Here is a 17,246-nt window from a genome sequence, read left to right on the forward strand (position 1 = left end):
TAGTCGAGAATTTGTGTAAAAAATCGTTATGATCAGTCATTGATATTCTTTGCTTCTTTATATTCTTTCTTGATTCCATTTGAATTTTCAGAGGGAAAAGAGATCTAAAACGACCACGTTTTCCCTCCATCATGTTACGTATTTCTCAATTCAAAGAGTAATAATAGAATTACTGATTTGCATCTATGGTTTCTTCTTTTTTATGCTTTGCGTAGCTTCTTAATTTGTTTCCATCACTAATTCAACCCGTATCTCTGCAGTATCCTCTGGTTCTCCTTGTATACATTAATATATTTACACGATATATATATATATATATATATATACACACACATGTGCGTGTGTTTATACGTATATATGTATGCATGTCGAAGAATGAAGGCGGCAGTTCAAATATGTTAAAATGGAAGACTGAATTTCATTGGGTTTATTTGTCAATTAATTGTAAAAACAAGCCAAGAGAATTAAAAAGCCCTCTTGTTTGATTCTTAAAAATATTAATTATTTTTATATATACTTTACATATTTAATATACGATTAAAAAGTAGAAAAGTGTATCGAAATTCTACTTTTTATTTCAAGAAAAAAAAAGAAGCATATCAAATTCCAGTCAAGAGAATCAAATTATACAACATCGTTCATACTTGGAAAATCAGCTTGAGATATTCACGAGCTTTGCACGACGAGTTCTTTCATCCACCTCCACTTTGAGACCAAGTTCAGCAAGTTCAGGCACATCAGCAGAACCTTGGACCTCCAAATCGGCAACCATTCGTTTGTTTTCTTCATTGCCTTCCAATAAATTCCTCACAGACCAAATTCCCCACTCCCTAAGAAAGGGGTTTTCTTCATCGGCAACGCATTGTTGTAACAGCAACAGAATCCCATTCTTTTCTCTAATATCATCTTGAACATACTTCCTTTGGTATGCACAGTTACCAATCACCGCAACAATATCTCTCCTGAATCCTTTATAAGGACAGAGCTTGGGTGGACATGAACTAGTTCTCTCTTGGTTCTCACTCTGTTTCAAAGCTCTCCTGATTAGTGCAGGAGGTTCAAGTTGACAAAGCAAGCATAAAAGCGAATCTAAAAGTCCAAAAGATAGAAGTGCACTGACAACATCCCCGCCTTCCTCCTTAAAGCCTTCTAGACTCTCTCGTGCACATATATCACGCAAAAGAGTGAGAGAGTATCCCATCACATCAATGGCCGCAGAGCCTGTTGGAAGACAAGATTTCCCTCTGGAGGTGAAATCAACAGCCTTAATAGATCTCTTAAATATTTCAAGAATACACAGTGCCAGAGCATTGGGAATATTGATCTCTCTAATTCTCTCATTTACAATCTCGGACATGATTCTCAAAAGAAAAGCTTGTTCAGATGAAAAAGCATCATTTTCTGAATTACCGGTATCCTCAGTGTCTTCAGTAGCACAAACTTCACATAACTTGGGGAAAAGAATGGGGAAGTGAACATCTTCTAAGCAAATTCTTGAAAGGAGTAACTTCAACCAATCTTCCCTAAAACCAACTGGCAATAGCCAACAAAAGAAATGGAAGTATTTAGACTCCATGTTTGACAACCTATATTATCATAATAAGAAAACATGTATATATACACATATATTGAAAATCTCAAACCCTATGTCCCCTAGTTCCACCTTAAGCTGGGATACTTCAAATCCATCCCTTAATGATAACCGTATGCTCTACAGCCAAAGAGTTTATGCTGACATGACACTAATGATGAGAACCAAGAACCAATTAATGAACAAATTCAAAAACTTACCAGCAGAAGCAGTCTGTATTACTTCAACCACAATGATCAAACCTTGATCTTTGCAAAGCTCAGCAATCATTTTAGGGCTCCCCTCAGCACATACATAAATAACTTTACACAAAGGATCACTAGTCTCACAACTCCGGACTCTTGCAAGCACAATGAACTGATCTGGAAAAAGTTGATCCCATACAGCTTCTTGATGTTGTTCTCCAGCCAAGCAAATGTTTGCCAAAATCTGCAACCCCATTCGAGTAATCCCATAATCTGGATAAGCAGACTGCAAAATAGTGGAAACAATTTCAACACCATTTTGAGCAATAAATGAGTTCTGGTTGGCAATTTCTCCTGCACATAAATTTCTTAGTAGCTTCAGAGATAGCATGAGATATTGGCCACGAGGAGGATATGGAAGAGATTGACTAAGCTGGAGGACTTTAGGAAGCATAGCTCTAGAAGCAATGTTAGAACGCCCATTATCTGTTTTAGAAGACTCTATAAGAATCTGCAGGGCTTCTTCCAAAGAAAATGACCCTGATGCAGAGAACAGTGACTGAAGAATATCTGTAGGCACCAATAGGTCCAGCAATGATTCGTCATCCATTACTCCACCACCAAAAGGAAGGTTAAGTTAACAAGATTTACAAACCAATCTTTACGCCTCTCTTCCTAAATTTCACAAATTGCCAGAAGCTTCTAATAAAACCAGCAAGTGCATGGTTTATATCCGGTCCTTTCGGGTCGTTTGACTCGGGCCGATTGCACTTTGCAATGGCATTTTTGTTTGGGGTCTAGCAGCTCTCTCTTAGGCTTCAATGTACTAATACCTGCCACCAAAACATCATGAATGATTCAGTAAACGTCTTGAAAGGCAGTAAGACATGACAATTAACTTTTTCCATTGTTGACTCTACCGGAGGAGTATGAAATCAACAACGTGTAACTGCTTGGGTATTGAGTGTTCTGCTACTTGAGAAAGTATGTGAGAGGATTGATGTTGAGCAGAACTGGGGTTAAAGCAGCCAACAACATGCCCTGCTAACTTGAACAAAAAGTCAAGCAGGGATCTGTCGATAACCACCCAGGCACTAATCAAATAAAGGAGAAGTTTTCATGCTTTTTGCAAGCATAGCGGAGGGTGACTCAGTCCAAGGATATTGAATGGAAAAACAAGAGCAAGGGAGGTCAGCAGCCACAAAGAAGAAAGAAACCATTGGTCTAAGGATCTTCACTATTCGGCTTTTATCTTATGAGATCTGGGTTGGGGAATTACCTGATCAAAAGTCTTTGGATGTCAGAGATCAGCTGTTCTCCCCTGCTTCTATATTCTTTTCTGCCCTCCTGTCCAATCATCAGTCTCAAATACGTCTGCTTCACTCACTCATCTTTAGTGAATATTGCAATAGTTACTCCTGTATGGAAGAAAAACCATTAATTTAAAAGGTGTTTAGTTGCAGAAAAGGTCAAAGATGAAAGCCAAACATTTTTCTGAAATCTTTTTTGTGGAAGAAAGAATAAATGTTAATAATGAGTTGAAATTCTCATTTAAATTCTTTCGAAAAAAATCTCATTTAAATTGCTAGTCTCAAACATTTGAAGCTACTTATTTGAATACCCAGCTACACATTTCTGTCACAACCTGTGATGCGAGGGCACAGCTCCACAAAATAGGTTTGTCAAAGTAAGGGAGTTACCACTAACCTGTTTAAGATATGATTAGGCACCATTCGCTTGGTCTTTTCCTTTCTTTTGAACCAAAAAACTGCTTATTTGTTGTAACCCTTTGTTTAAGAGCAGCAAATAAACCCTTTGTTTCAAGCACCCAAACTGTAACCAAAGAGGGTCATAACCATATCTTTTACTATTTCAAATTTTTTACCTTAAATTGAGCCATAACCCCAATAGGACCCTCATGTATTCAAACCTTAGAAAATGCAATTTTTGGATAAAGGAAAATGCCCCAAACAGCCCTATTCATCCTACGAAAATGGTTCAAAATCAGTGAGCGAAATGGAAAAAAAAATTATGGAATCAAGTTCTGCATAGCTTGATAAAGAGACTCCTTAACCAATGGAAACCAAAAAACTAGCAGAGCAATAAGTAGAAAATGGTGTTCTTTAAAGACATTCTTGCGTAATTAAATATAAAACTACCACTTAAGAAGGAAGTCCATTACAATTATCTAAGAAGAGATCAGCTCCAGTTATCAAAATAATAAAGACGTGTATTAAAGCCATTAAACACAAAAAAGAAAACACTTCAAGGATGTCGTTATTGACTTAATTTTATTTCCCTCCTATTCTTCCTACTTTAGATGCTATACCACTAAAAGAGAATTTGAATATATCTTTTTCAAATTGTCATTATCTTAATGTTCTTCTAGCCTCATCTTGCTGTCACTTAAAAGAGCTTACACTTTATTGTTTTTCCCTTTATAACCCCAACATACACAATGCTAAAAAAGCAACAATGTTAAAAGAATAACAAGATTTCTTTCCAAGTGTTATCGGAAACTAACAGCATCATGTTGGATTGAGCACTAACAATCACCATTTTAATGCAAACCCCTACCAGTTCACCTCTTCTCTCCCTATCTTAACCCAATAATCACATCCTTATCGCCAGTTTTAATCCCAGTCATGCAAATAAGTTTCCATTTTCAGATTCATAAAAATGATATCCGTCCCCCAAAGTATTTTTGTTTGGCTAGAATATGAAGCAGGAGAACGTCCCAAATTGATTCCATTTTTCCATGCAAAGCACAAAAATAATCACAGCAGTATATTCGTCAACCTTTTAAGCATTTATCCTAATAATCAGAATAAGGTTTACCTGTAATTACTCAGTCGATGCCAAATCCAGTTTCAACGTTCATTTTTCCGAGCATATTTCTTTTTCTTTTTTTACTAACAATGGATCAATAACTACGCAACGAGGGCTAGAAAATTTACCTACGAATTCCTTCAGATGTCAGCTACACGATCTTCCGTATTTCTCGATTTCAGCTTTAACTCTCCTCAAAAGTCAGAGGATTCCTTTCCAGTTTCCTCTCTGGTCCGCCTTCCGTTTTTCAAAAGAAAACAGGAAGAGGAGCTCTGAAGTTGGTCCGCTCTCTCTCTCTCTCTCTCTCTCTCTATTTTTCGCACTTCCTTTCCTTTTTCCTCTGGTCTGCTTTTCAATTACCTTTCTTCTTGTCAACCCGTATGCTCACCCCTTCTCACTTGCTCTCTTCGCGCCTCAGCGCTACACACTCTTCCTCTGTTGCACCCTTCTCCAACCTCCTCTTCCTGACATTTAGCCAAAGACAAAAAGAGGAGGAGAACTAACAAAACGGCGCCGTTTGGTTGCTTTCAATAGAAGTGGGCCGGGCCGAAAATGAATGGGCTAGAATGGGCTTCTTCTTGGGATATATTTAGTTTTAAATTAAATGGGCTTGGGTTTTTAATTTCGGGTGAATTTGTTGGATTTAAATTTTAAAATGAAATAGATTTAATTTGAAGATTGGATTAAGTTAATTAGGTTTGAGTTTTAATTGGTGTAATAATAATAATTATTATTATTATTATTATGATTGCAATTATAATTACAATAATAATTATATAATTTAAAGCAAAATTTTACTGGACAGAAAAGTACAAGACACTTATTTTATAGTGTAAGCTAATTATGGTACAAGTACATGATGCTAACATTTGCTAAGATATTTACAAATTCATTATTTATTTATTTATGAAAATTTTGTCTTGTCTTGAGATGTTATTTTTCATAAATTCGCTTTCCTTTCATTTTGCAAGGAGTAACGGACGACATAACGGTAATTTCCAAGGAAGCTTCCGTCCCGCGCTTGCGGTTGCCACGTCATCGACATTACTGACACGTGTTTCTCTCGCGTTCACCGACCAAAACGACGCGTTTCATTGTTTCCTTAAAAACATTTTCTCTCCCAGGTCTTTCACTGATAAGCTAAAATAATCATTCCAGCAGATCCAATCTCATTTGTTGTTTTCTTAATTATATATCTGATTAACTAACATTTTATCGTGACTGACGGCTTGATTTTCTTCCGTTTCGTTTTCTCTGCAACCAGTAAGTCTCTCTCTCTCTCTCTGTGCTCCATTTTCGTATCATATTCTCTGGTTTAGCTTGTATATATGTATGATGTGTATGTATATATATATGTATGTAATTTTTTCTTCATAATTTTGTATTTCTTTTCTGGGTTTATTGCGTGTGTATATGAACAAACAAAAAGTTCATACTTTTGTAAAGATTCCATTATCTGAGTATATGGGTTTGTCTGCATAAGATCTGGCTTCTTTTCAGTACCATGCCAGGTGTTTGTTTTTGTTCCACACCCATTACATGTCTTTTGGTATTTCTAAATTATGATGTTTTCTTTTGTTGCTAGTTTTGTGCTGTTTCCTATTTGTTTTTTTTTTTTTTTTTTTCAAAAAGTTTTGAAGTTAGTTCCTGGTTTGGTTTTAAAGTTATTGTGGCTAATCAATTGTGTGCTATTTTTCTGCGTCTAATTTCAAGATATCTGCAAAGGAGCAATGGTGAAGGAGACTGGGTACTATGATATCTTGGGTGTCAGTGTTGATGCATCCCCTTCTGAGATCAAGAAAGCTTATTACCTCAAAGTAAGGCTTCTGTTCCAACACATGGAACTTATTGTTTCGTGGGTTTTTGAAATGCTAGTTTTTTGTAAATTATGGATAAAGCATTTCACTTTGTTGTTGATATCTTTTAGCCTATATAGTTCCTTAAAGTGTCCTGAAACCGTTTTTAAATATGTGACCTTTAGACTTCTTGGTGATCCATTATTGGATATATGTTTACAGTTTTGTTTATTTTGGCACCGGGATTAAGATGTGGTGGGTTTTGACTTTGGGCGAGGAAGATTTAATCTCTGTGATTGAATAGAGAGCTTCAAATTAACTTTTAGTTCTATGCAGGCAAGGATAGTTCATCCTGATAAAAATCCTGGGGATCCAAAAGCTGCTCAAAATTTTCAGGTGGGATACAAGATATGACTTTCTCATTTTCTCCTAGAATGTAAGAGATTTTAATTTTTGTACCTCAAAAAAAATTTATAAGCACAATTAAGTATTAACTGAAAACCATGTAATTCTGTCAATAGTTTTAATTTTATTATTTGCTCAACTTTCTTCCCTAAGCATGTAGTAAAGCACAAAAAAATTGATGGTAGAATTTCATGCTCAGTCTTAAATGATCGATCATGTTTAGATCTCTTTTTTCTTTTTTACTTTAAAATTTATAAGTTTTGCAATTCTTGAAAGGAACATCTCTGTGTGAATGGTACACTTTTTTGTTTCATAGTTTCGGTTATCTTCATACATTACTTGTGGTGTAACTCTTCAGAAGCCAGTTTGTCAAAGTATTTCTTTTCCTTTCTTGTTCTCATTTTCATCCTTACGGTAGGTACTTGGTGAAGCATACCAAGTTCTTAGTGATCCCGAGAAACGTGAAGCATATGACAAGAATGGAAAGGAAGGCATACCAGGGTAAGTTTACACACTATAAGCACAGGCTTGAATGATTCACTAGTAAACACATGTTGCTTATGGTAGGTAGCAATAACTCAAACCGCATTGTCACACACATATGCATAAGAAACTATCATTTGCTTCAATACTTTTTTGTTTCAGGTAACAATGTCAAAATTTTTATAAGAAGCCATTAACAAAAACTTTAATCCAAATATTCTTGAAATTTTATGGAACCTACATATTCAAGGATAACCATGATTGTGTCAGAGCCACTCAGAATAACTTTTGAATATTTGTTCTACTTTCATGTTATTTTTATTCGGCAAAAGAATGGGTAGAAAAATGAAATTGAGTTTCTAAATTACTTTTCTTCTCCAGGGACTTTATGATGGATCCTGCAGCAGTCTTTGGGATGCTTTTTGGAAGCGAGTTCTTTGAAGATTATGTTGGACAACTTGCTTTGGCTTCCATTTCATCAGTAGAAGTTGAATTAGAATCAGAGGACCCTGAAATTCGCAAGCAGAAATTCCGTGAGAAGATAAAGGTAATTTGCTCTCAATGGTAGTCTCATCAGTCTTGACTCTTTTAATATGCTTAAAGCTGATTTTTTTCGTTTCGGGATTATGATGCACAGACAATGCAAAAGGAGAGGGAAGAAAGGCTCATCACGGTATTGAAAAATCGGCTTGAACCATTTGTTGAAGGTCGAGTAGATGAATTCGTTAGCTGGGCAAATTTAGAGGCGCAGCGCCTGTCTACAGCTGGTAAAATTTTAGTTCTGTTCCTCATTCTAGTACTCAAAATTACTTATGAATGAAACTTTGTCTTGAATTCTTCCAACTCTATGAGAGGAGTGCTTCTCGTGTGAAGCCATTTATATTAGTCTGTCATGTTTGATTTCGTATTAATTTTCTGAAAACCGTTGCGTTTTCAACGTTTCTTGTTTTGAATATGACCACAAGAATGTCAAAAAAATATGGAATACTTTTCACTGGCAGCAAATTAAGTGCATGCTTAGTTTAACTTTTCGATGCCGCAGCTGTGGGGGCTTTTAGCTATGTTCCAAAAAAACTAAACATATAATGAATTTAAGTGCTTATCTTAAACTTTATATGTAAAAACTGTACATAAGCACAAGTGAAGCATTCCTAACTTTTTTTACCAAACACAAGATAGTCTTTGTCAAGAAAATGTATTTTGAAACTCTATTTTTCTTTGAGCTTTTTACTTGTGCAACGAAAGTCGCAACAAAATGGGAGGTTGGTATTTTAGTAGGAATTGTTGTCTGTTTATAACTGACTAGCTTCTAGACTTCTGTTTTGCTTACATGGTATTTTGCTGAGTTTACTTTTTGGTCAAATAGAACAGATAAGTTCCGTAAAGCTTGAAACTTCTAGAATCTATTTGGATCAAGTTGAAGAGCCCATAAGCTCTTGCAACAACTTATGAAAGTTAGTGAAGGTTGCTTTTTTCTTTTTTCTTTTTTAAATGTGCTTATAAGTTATTAAACATAAACTGGTTGATCAAGAAAAAGCATGATTACAACCATTCATTTTTTTATCTTGAACATCCACGGGTGGAATGTTCCATTTTAGTTTATGATGCTGTCTAGGATATTTTGTTTCATATTTCTCTCCATCCATACTCTTCCATTTGTAGACTCCTTATTGAGATTCTGTCGTTTTCAAATCCAAATTCCTGTTTACCTACTAAGTTTGAATATCTCAAGTTTTAAATATTCGTTGGCCTTTTTTCGTTTATTAAATTAAATGACAACACCCTCTTATTCCTACCATTTCTGATTGAAGACTAAGGAAATCACATATTATCCCCTGAAATCAGTGAAATGCACTAGAAGTATTTTCAATCAAAATTCAGAATGTGAGTGATTGAATCATTTTATATTTTCAATCATATTCCAGGCTGGCTATTTTAAAGTTGTAGTTCCTTTGAGGATATGATTGATGGTTAATTCCTCAACTTTAAGTAGAAAATAACCGAATTATTGCTAATACAATATTGTTGATTCATTTTTTTTTTTCACTTCAGCTTTTGGTGAAGCAATGCTACATACCATTGGTTATATTTACACAAGGAAAGCTGCAAGGGAACTTGGAAAAGACAAACGTTATATGAAAGTACCATTTTTAGCCGAGTGGGTACGAGACAAGGGACATTTGATAAAATCACAAGTAATGGCCGCTTCAGGTAAACATTTTCTGCTATCAAGATACCTCTTTCTTTCGAAATGGACTTCAAGGGCTTTGATCAAACTATCAAATGAAACCAATCATCTTGTTTACTTCTCCAAAAATAAAATATCTTGTTTGCTCTTTTGTATGCAGGTGCTGTTTCTTTAATTCAAATACAGGACGAAATGAAGAAACTGAACCAAGGAGAGAATAAAGAAGAGAACATTGTAAAACTGATGGAAGCAAAAAAGGATGCGATGCTTCAATCCCTTTGGAATATGAATGTGCTTGACATCGAGTCAACTTTATCACGTGTTTGCCAAGCCGTGAGTTTCAATAAAGTTTCTCTTTTAACTTAAAACTATCTTTATTTGTGCTGTAAAGATGACTTGCTTCCATCTTCTCTGAGTATTTTAACGCACCCCTTAGTTTATAAGTTAGATTATCTTAATATAAGGTCTTGAAGCAAAAAAAGAACTTCAAGTACATGATCTTTCTAGAATGATATAGCAGTGAAAAAATAATTACGATCGTATAATTTTCATGTCTGTGAAGGGAAAGAAACGGCTAAGGTCCTTTTGAAGGGGAGATGAGTAGAGGAGGAAAGGGGAGGAAACGAGAGTAATTTATTTGTCACAACAAATTATTGATTTTTCTCACTGAATAATTTTTTTTAGTTTTGCTACTAGGACAGATTTCAATCTATTATTTATATTCTAATATGTCTTCTCACGTGAAAGACTAAATATGTGAATCAAACATAGACTTGCTGTACCATACGCAAATTAAATTTTAGTAGAAATAACATAGTGAGAATCCAAACACCAGACATCCAAATCTAATACCAAATAAATTTTAATTGACTAATATTTTGTGTTAGAATGACCAAATAACTCTCGTTGTCTTTCCTCTTGCTGCTCTCTCCTGATTAGACCAAGATTTTGTAGATTTGTTAGGCTAATTATTATATTGAAAGCACGTGGTTAATTGGTTGACTTATTTCCATTATTTATCTAAATGATGGTGTTCCAGATCATTTAGCTAACTTCTGACGGAACTGTTAATCAGAACAGACATTTGCTTTCATGGTTTTTGCAACAGCCCTGAAAAGAATTGTGGACAGGCCTTAAATTCTTTGCTTTGCTGCCCTTAAACTCCTATCAACAGTGTATTTTTGCAACAGTATATTTTTGGCAGGGATACAAAATGAATTCATGAAAAAGGTGACTTTGTCATTAAAGAATCTGGTTAGTTTTGAGTTTTAGGGAAAATCATAATTTCACTCGTTGTAGTTCAGCCGTATTGTGGAAATTTACAGTTCCACTCATTATAGTTTAGTCTCATTGCAGATCAAATCTTTCATAGTTTCAATACGTGGTGATTTAGTTTCTTGTCATTTTTGCATAAAAATAACTAGTTTTTAAACTATCATCTTGTAATTGTTAAATCTTTTCTTCTAATTTTGATCTTAGTCTTAAGCTTCTATATATTTTCATATGTAAAAATACTGAAGCATGTGCAAATGTCCTCTACCAATTGAGTAAAAAAATAATAAAATCACATGATTTAACCTACAACAAGACTGAATTACAGATAGTGAAACTGTACTTTATAATTGACCCCACAAATATTTGGTGGTCTGAAGTTTATTTGATTTTGTGCTAGGCTCAACCTAAAACATAACTTGGGGATGATGAACTTTCAGGTACTCAAGGACCCAAGTGTATCTAAGGAAGTTTTGAGGTTACGAGCAAAAGGACTTAAAAAGCTCGGAACTATCTTCCAGGTAAGTATTAGAAATGATCATGTATCCGGCTCCTCCATCCTTCATGATGTCCTAAATTTTTCACACACGAGAATTATGATTGCTTTTAGTTATCACGAAAGCTAATTAGGATTCTTCAATCATTCCATCCACTCTTTACTTTACCCATTGCTGAGGAGTAGTTAAGTTATTCATTTTTATTATTTGTCAGGGTGCCAAGACTGCTTATAGCAGAGAAAACAGCCTGCGCCATGAGACGGAAAAGTTGGATGCTGTGGCTTCAACATCGTGAAACTCGGTCTCATTCTTGGATTTACAGCTGCAGAAAGCTCTTTTTGTTTAAAATTCATACAGTGGTTATACATATAACTTGTATGATGTTGAAAGGGATCTATCCCTTGTATTATTCATTTTCTGCTGGCTGTAGATTTGTGCTTGGGTATATTAGCCTGCAGTTTCTTAGTTGATGTGGAAAGTCGGTGCCTCTACAATCTCTAAACATGCCCATTTTACTTGGAGGAAAATCCAGTTTCATTTTCCATATTTTAGTTTTACTTTGGTTTTTCTTTTTTTGGTTAAGTTATTTTCTTTGTTTTAACTTCATTTTAGGTAAAGCTGTTTATTCTAAAACAGGAAAAGATAGGTGATGCTTGTTTGGCTCCAACGAAGTTAATTAGTGATATTGTATGCCTTGTGAGAAGAAGGTCAAAAAGCTCTCATCAACATTTTCAGTGGCTGATATGCTAACAATGAATTAAGCAAACATATCATCACTAAAAATGGCATAATTTTTCTATATCTAGCTTGAAAGCAACTTAAGTGGTATTTCTATTTCAGGTGTTCTAAGATATCCAGAATCAAAGATATTTCTAGAATTCAAGAGATAATAACATCAAATGAGGTGAATGTATCAAATGATTGTCAATTTGATCACTGCAACTCCACTAATACTACAAATATAGTAATGAATTAAGTTTTTAGATTATAAATAGCAAAGTGACACCATTAAATTTGCATTTATTTAAATAAAAAGTATTTATTAAAAGGTATTTACTAATTGCCTCTTATTCTTTCCAATTCAAATCAGAAGCTGTCTAATACAACAACACTAAAAATCCATTTACACAGAAACTGCACCAATTTAATATGTTGAGTCTATCCTCTCTACTATAAAATATAAAAAGCCCATTATTCCCAAGTTTTCTGCTCTACATATCATTTCCATGGAAGCTGCTCATCCCATTTAGGAGCTTTCCGCACCAGAATGTCACCATATGCATTTTCTTGCTTCACATCCACATACCCTTTACTTTTTAGTACCTAAACACGTTACAAAGTCACCACTTTTAGACCTCGGGTTGCAGTATTCCACAGCTTTGTAATGTCAAAAACAAAGACAAGCACGTGCACGGAGATAATCTTTTCTTTCGTGTTTTTTGCTCATGTTCACATTGATCATAAAGACTATCATCGAATTCATTTCAAGAACAAAAGTTCTTGGGTTTTTTTAAAAAAAGTTTAACTTATTTGTTCACGAATTTTCTTTTGAACAAAAGTATATATATTTTATAATTAGATAATACATATTCATCTATTATAATACAATTTTTTAACAAAAACATACAATTTAATTAAAATTCGTAATCTCTTATAAAGAGAGATATATACCAACTATCTATCTGAAGATTTATTGAAGTTTATATTGAAATATGAAAAACAAGTTCATGATCAAAAGCTCAAACATGTAAAAAAGTTATAATCTTCTAATAAAAACACATGAGAATATATTTTTTAATTAGAATCCACAATCTCTTATAAAGAGAGAGAATACTAACTATTCAGCTGAAAATTAATTAGAGTTTATATTTAAATATAAAAAACAAGTTCATATGCAAAAGATTAAACACGCACAAATATAGGTTAAGAAACTAAACCATGAAAAGCTGCAAAATCTAAATAAGACCAAGCAATAGGAGGTGGAACTATACTTTGGTATGTATAAAAAAATATAGGAAACTTACCAGTATCTCATAAAAGAGCCTTGAATTTCCTTTTCGGGTTCTTCCTTCTCAAACTTGCGACAGGTTCACCACTTGATCTGTAAAAGTTTTTCCCAAATAGTTTGCCATCCCTCTGTAAACACAAATCTCAAAAAATTGAAGGGGTATTCATAAAAGAAATATCTAAGATATATATATATATATATATATATAAATCAAAAGATCCAAATGCCTGTTGGCTTCACCTTGTTCTCTCTGACCATCCATCTGCAGTGAAGATAAGATTAGATCAGAATGCTACATTAAGGAAATTACACAAGCCCATGATTAGAATACAATACAACTATCAAATCAATCTGAAGTAGTTCTTATGTAGTCAATTTTCTTCTCTTTCAACTAGATTCATCTCCTGACCAAGAAAAAGATGCATTTTTAACAGCACAACAATTGAATGTACAAGAGAAAAAACGGAAAAACCATATAGAAAACATACTATACTTCAGCTAACATAATTTTAGAAAACGAAGGGTTATCGAAGAAACAAAATAACGTGCAAAAAAAGATATTCAAACAAGTTATTTTACCTCGCACATTAAACTGAGATCAGGTTCTTTGTCTTTACTAAGAGATACCACTTTCTAGGTAATTTCAAGTATATTTTCACTTCTTGCTGTATCCATGATATCGTAACTGGAGCTTTCAGGTTCTCAAGTGATCTCAGTGTGTCTGACACAAGCTCTGTTTGCTCCATTGATGTTAACTCGTGAACAGATGATTCCGGGCCATAATCTAATTCTTCATTTAATAATTGTTGAAAAAGTTCTTCTGAAATAGTCTCTAATGATAATTGTTGAACATACGTTTCAAGAGCCATCTCTGCTTGTTTCGAAGTTTCAGAAACAAGATTTTCTACCTTATTTAATCTTTGAGGAGATTCCACAATTATAATAGATTCAGATACCTTTAACTTCTGTCCACTGCAGAGTGATCTAAGCTCTGACGAACCATCTGCCAAGAATATCATTAACAAAGACAGCCAAATAACCAAAATACAAAGAGGTAAAATAAGTTGCTTTGCTGAGAATGTCATAACTAATGAAACAAGGAAGCAAAGGTTCCGAGAACTTGGAAATAATGGGTCCACGATTGGCTCTCCAGAAAGCAAGAGCATTATTAGGAGCTTTTTTTCGTTTGGATATCAAGGCACTTGAGTCTCCTACGCTTTTTTCAATAAACAAAATTAAAAGATATTATTTTCACTTAGTGGTTGTCTGTACAACTATCGAAATTAATAGAAGGTATAGAAATATATATGAATTTCCATCTTATTGGTGGATGGAAACAATTTCATTACTTCACCAATTACATTAACCAAAATCTTAATTTCTAACGAAATTATTTAGAAATAATACTTTTCTTTTCGAAAAATACCAACATGCTCATATAGGTGGATGGAAACAATATTATTGCATCGCCAATTATATTAACTAAAGTCTCATTGCTAATTATAGTAATTAATGTCTCAAGTTCTAACGAAATCATTTGAAAATAATACTTTTTGGGAAGTACCAACATACTCAAGTGGGTGGATAGGAAACAATATTATTGTTTCTCCAGTTACTTTAGTTAAAATCTCAAGTTCTAACAAAGTCATTTGGAAATAACACTTCTTGTTCAGGAAATACCAACATGTTCATGCTAAAGTGAAATCGTACTAAAACTCTAATTAAGTATTGTAGCTACTTCTCAAAATTAGCAAACTATGTTGCATTTGATAAATTTATCACCTGAAAAGCACCAATTGCTACTGATTCACGGAATGATTTACGACAAAATGTGAGAGGCAGTTTCACCAAAACTGTGACTTACCTCATCGATAACTTACGAACGTCATCAAATAAGCATTTTTTTCCTTTCTTTGAGGTCTGATCTCCAGTGGCAGGCATAGGAATCACCTTAAATCCCAGTGTTGTAGCTACTACACAGAAAGAAAGTACTTAAGATGGATATTGGTAAGAAGAAAATGTTCCTATTCCTAGTATATATATATATATATATATTTATTCAGATGCATGATTAACTTTTCCACTCTTCTTTTACCTGAAAGTTGTGATGTATTGGGTTGAGCTGCAGTAGAACTAGATGTAATTAATACTGGTTCAACTTCCATGTTAACCTGATACATTCCGTTTTCTGATGAAACCATGTTGGGCCAATTTTCTGCCTCTAAACCGGTATGATGTTCCTCGCCAAATTCTCTAACAGTTTCAGGAGGTTCTTCCTCGGCTGCATGAGCTGCACTATGTGTACTTGATGCCAGTTCATCTTCCATGTTACCTTGACCCTTCTTGTTTTGTGATAAATTCATGTTAGACAAACTTATCGATTTTAAATCAGTATGATCTTCCTCACCAAATTCTCTAAAAACTTCAATTCCTCCTCATCAGCATCAAATATTTCCAAGTGGATTCTCCTTGGAATATATCATCTTGAAGTTTTCTTATGCTTTCTTGCAAGCTGATTAGATCAAGGTCCTCTTGTATGATCTGATTAATCCTCCTTTCATCCTCATCCCCACGTAAAGTTTCAAGGTTCTTGTCATCTTGCTGCAGGAACATACTTCCTCAAATCTGTTCCATGCTTGTTTCCATGTCGCCTAGCTCACACCAGACTCTGACCTCCAAAGCAATCCTCATTACTTGAGAAAAATTAACACTGCAAAACCGGGATAGTATCAAACATCTTTGAAAATATGAGCTAATCAAACTAAAACAAGCATCTAAAAGCCCAGAGAAACTGAATTAGATTTATATACATACTCTTGAGGAGGGTTGTCATTTGAGGAGCAAACATCCTGACAGGCAGAAAACTCATCAGAATGGAACTGCAACAAAAAGAAATTAAAATCTTGAGAATATGTTGTGAAAGAAATAAAAACTTATAGCAAAAATTGTTCCTTTTTGAAGAACTCATTTGGGCAAAAAAGGATGCCAACTGCACTCTACATTTGAGAGAGAGTATGGAGAACCTAGAAACAGTATAACACAGGTTTTCATCCATAGTAATAGATTACTAATCAAGATTCTACTCGATGCTAAACATAAGTACGTTAGTGATTGTGGTTATAAGGATTAGATTTTGAATTTTTAGGTTAAACTAAATGGACAATAACTTTAAAGAAGATTATTACTGAAGAAAATAATCACATCACACGCACAATCACACAAACTAAATTGTAAAAGAAGAAAAAATACAAAATTTACGTAATTTGGCATACATGTCTACATCCACGAACAAGACAGAGAAAAAAATTTTCACCATAATGATAAGAAAAAAATACATTCGCCGCTTCAGTTGTAAACCATAATATATTCAAAATACTAAGATTTTTCCGAACCAAACAAAATTAATTTCATATGATCAAAATACCCGAAATATTTAATATGAATAAAATATTCTGAATATTTAATATGATCAAAATATTAATGAAACCAAAATTCAAGCTACATCAATAATTATGCTAAGCCTTGATGTCATAACCACACAAATCTTGGTTGCCTTTTTCATGTATAAGCAATGTTAGTAAGAAAATTAGGAAAAAAGAGAAAGCATCTTATGAGAAATTAGATATAATTAAAAAATTATATATGCAAGTTAAATGGACAGTGTTTGAAAAGCATTTATTTGTTTAGATCAATCATTTGGCATATACCTTGTCTAGAGAGTACTGCCTCGTTTCATCGTTCTTCCAATCTCCATCTGTTTAACCAATAACAATCTTAAAAAAATATAACAAACCAAAAAACGGGATAGAAAATATAAATTAAATCTATAACTTTACACAGAAACTGCACCAATATAATATGTTGAGTCTCTTTCTCTGCTAATAAATATAAAAAGCTGATGCTGTATATGGCAGTTTTCTGCTCCACATATCATTTCCATGGAAGCTGCTCATCTCATTTAGGAGCTTTCTGTACCAGAATGTCACCATCTG

General features: G+C 33.9%; 3 protein-coding genes across 12 annotated transcripts; 1 reads left to right on the forward strand and 2 right to left on the reverse strand.

Annotated features, from left to right (window-relative positions):
• Positions 1-553: 553 nt before the first annotated feature.
• Positions 554-5,077, reverse strand: MEE50 (ARM repeat superfamily protein). Of its 5 annotated transcripts, XM_022045855.2 has the most exons (5): positions 4,734-5,077; positions 3,484-3,609; positions 3,056-3,194; positions 1,792-2,609; positions 554-1,533 (listed from the first exon to the last, which is right to left on the reverse strand). In XM_022045855.2, exons 4-5 carry the CDS (start codon positions 2,384-2,386, stop codon positions 653-655), a joined length of 1,476 nt encoding a protein of 491 aa, XP_021901547.1. In that variant the 5' UTR covers positions 2,387-2,609; positions 3,056-3,194; positions 3,484-3,609; positions 4,734-5,077; the 3' UTR covers positions 554-652. The 5 variants fall into 5 exon arrangements, with proteins under 5 accessions (XP_021901547.1, XP_021901538.1, XP_088079114.1 ...); XM_022045846.2 differs by lacking the exon at positions 3,484-3,609; XM_088222988.1 differs by having other exon boundaries at positions 3,056-3,761.
• A 631-nt stretch (positions 5,078-5,708) lies between these two features.
• Positions 5,709-11,803, forward strand: LOC110817338 (DNAJ heat shock N-terminal domain-containing protein). 2 transcript variants are annotated; one of them, XM_088222469.1, is made up of 10 exons: positions 5,709-5,868; positions 6,319-6,422; positions 6,738-6,797; positions 7,225-7,307; positions 7,671-7,836; positions 7,927-8,056; positions 9,342-9,500; positions 9,638-9,810; positions 11,190-11,270; positions 11,461-11,803. In XM_088222469.1, exons 2-10 carry the CDS (start codon positions 6,336-6,338, stop codon positions 11,539-11,541), a joined length of 1,020 nt encoding a protein of 339 aa, XP_088078595.1. In that variant the 5' UTR covers positions 5,709-5,868; positions 6,319-6,335; the 3' UTR covers positions 11,542-11,803. The 2 variants fall into 2 exon arrangements, with proteins under 2 accessions (XP_088078595.1, XP_021901527.2); XM_022045835.2 differs by lacking the exon at positions 5,709-5,868 and adding an exon at positions 5,976-6,116.
• A 428-nt stretch (positions 11,804-12,231) lies between these two features.
• Positions 12,232-17,003, reverse strand: LOC148253205 (uncharacterized). 5 transcript variants are annotated; one of them, XM_088222473.1, is made up of 7 exons: positions 16,962-17,003; positions 16,069-16,133; positions 15,350-15,964; positions 15,119-15,224; positions 13,834-14,257; positions 13,495-13,516; positions 13,286-13,382 (listed from the first exon to the last, which is right to left on the reverse strand). In XM_088222473.1, exons 3-5 carry the CDS (start codon positions 15,615-15,617, stop codon positions 14,239-14,241), a joined length of 393 nt encoding a protein of 130 aa, XP_088078599.1. In that variant the 5' UTR covers positions 15,618-15,964; positions 16,069-16,133; positions 16,962-17,003; the 3' UTR covers positions 13,286-13,382; positions 13,495-13,516; positions 13,834-14,238. The 5 variants fall into 5 exon arrangements, 4 of the variants coding, with proteins under 4 accessions (XP_088078599.1, XP_088078596.1, XP_088078597.1 ...); XM_088222470.1 differs by having other exon boundaries at positions 15,119-15,227; XM_088222471.1 differs by lacking the exon at positions 16,962-17,003 and having other exon boundaries at positions 15,119-15,227; positions 16,069-16,154.
• Between the last annotated feature and the right edge of the window lie 243 nt (positions 17,004-17,246).

The sequence above is a fragment of the Carica papaya genome, chromosome 6 (assembly GCF_054855325.1).
Source record: "Carica papaya isolate Zhongbai chromosome 6, ASM5485532v1, whole genome shotgun sequence".
NCBI classification, from domain to species: Eukaryota; Viridiplantae; Streptophyta; class Magnoliopsida; order Brassicales; family Caricaceae; genus Carica; species Carica papaya.

What these genes read in the sequence shown, in the direction of transcription:
- LOC110817338 (XM_022045835.2), top strand. An exon ending in AGAAAGCTTATTACCTCAAA is followed by an intron (nt 6,423 to 6,737) that starts GTAAGGCTTCTG and finishes AGTTCTATGCAG; the next exon opens with GCAAGGATAGTTCATCCTGA. An exon ending in AGCTCGGAACTATCTTCCAG is followed by an intron (nt 11,271 to 11,460) that starts GTAAGTATTAGA and finishes ATTATTTGTCAG; the next exon opens with GGTGCCAAGACTGCTTATAG.
- MEE50 (XM_022045846.2), bottom strand. Translation starts at nt 2,386, where the DNA reads ATGGATGACGAATCATTGCTGGACCTATTGGTGCCTACAGATATTCTT. An exon ending in AATACAGACTGCTTCTGCTG is followed by an intron (nt 1,534 to 1,791) that starts GTAAGTTTTTGA and finishes GGCTATTGCCAG; the next exon opens with TTGGTTTTAGGGAAGATTGG.
- LOC148253205 (XM_088222470.1), bottom strand. Translation starts at nt 15,617, where the DNA reads ATGAATTTATCACAAAACAAGAAGGGTCAAGGTAACATGGAAGATGAA. An exon ending in CAATACATCACAACTTTCAG is followed by an intron (nt 15,228 to 15,349) that starts GTAAAAGAAGAG and finishes CTTTCTGTGTAG; the next exon opens with TAGCTACAACACTGGGATTT.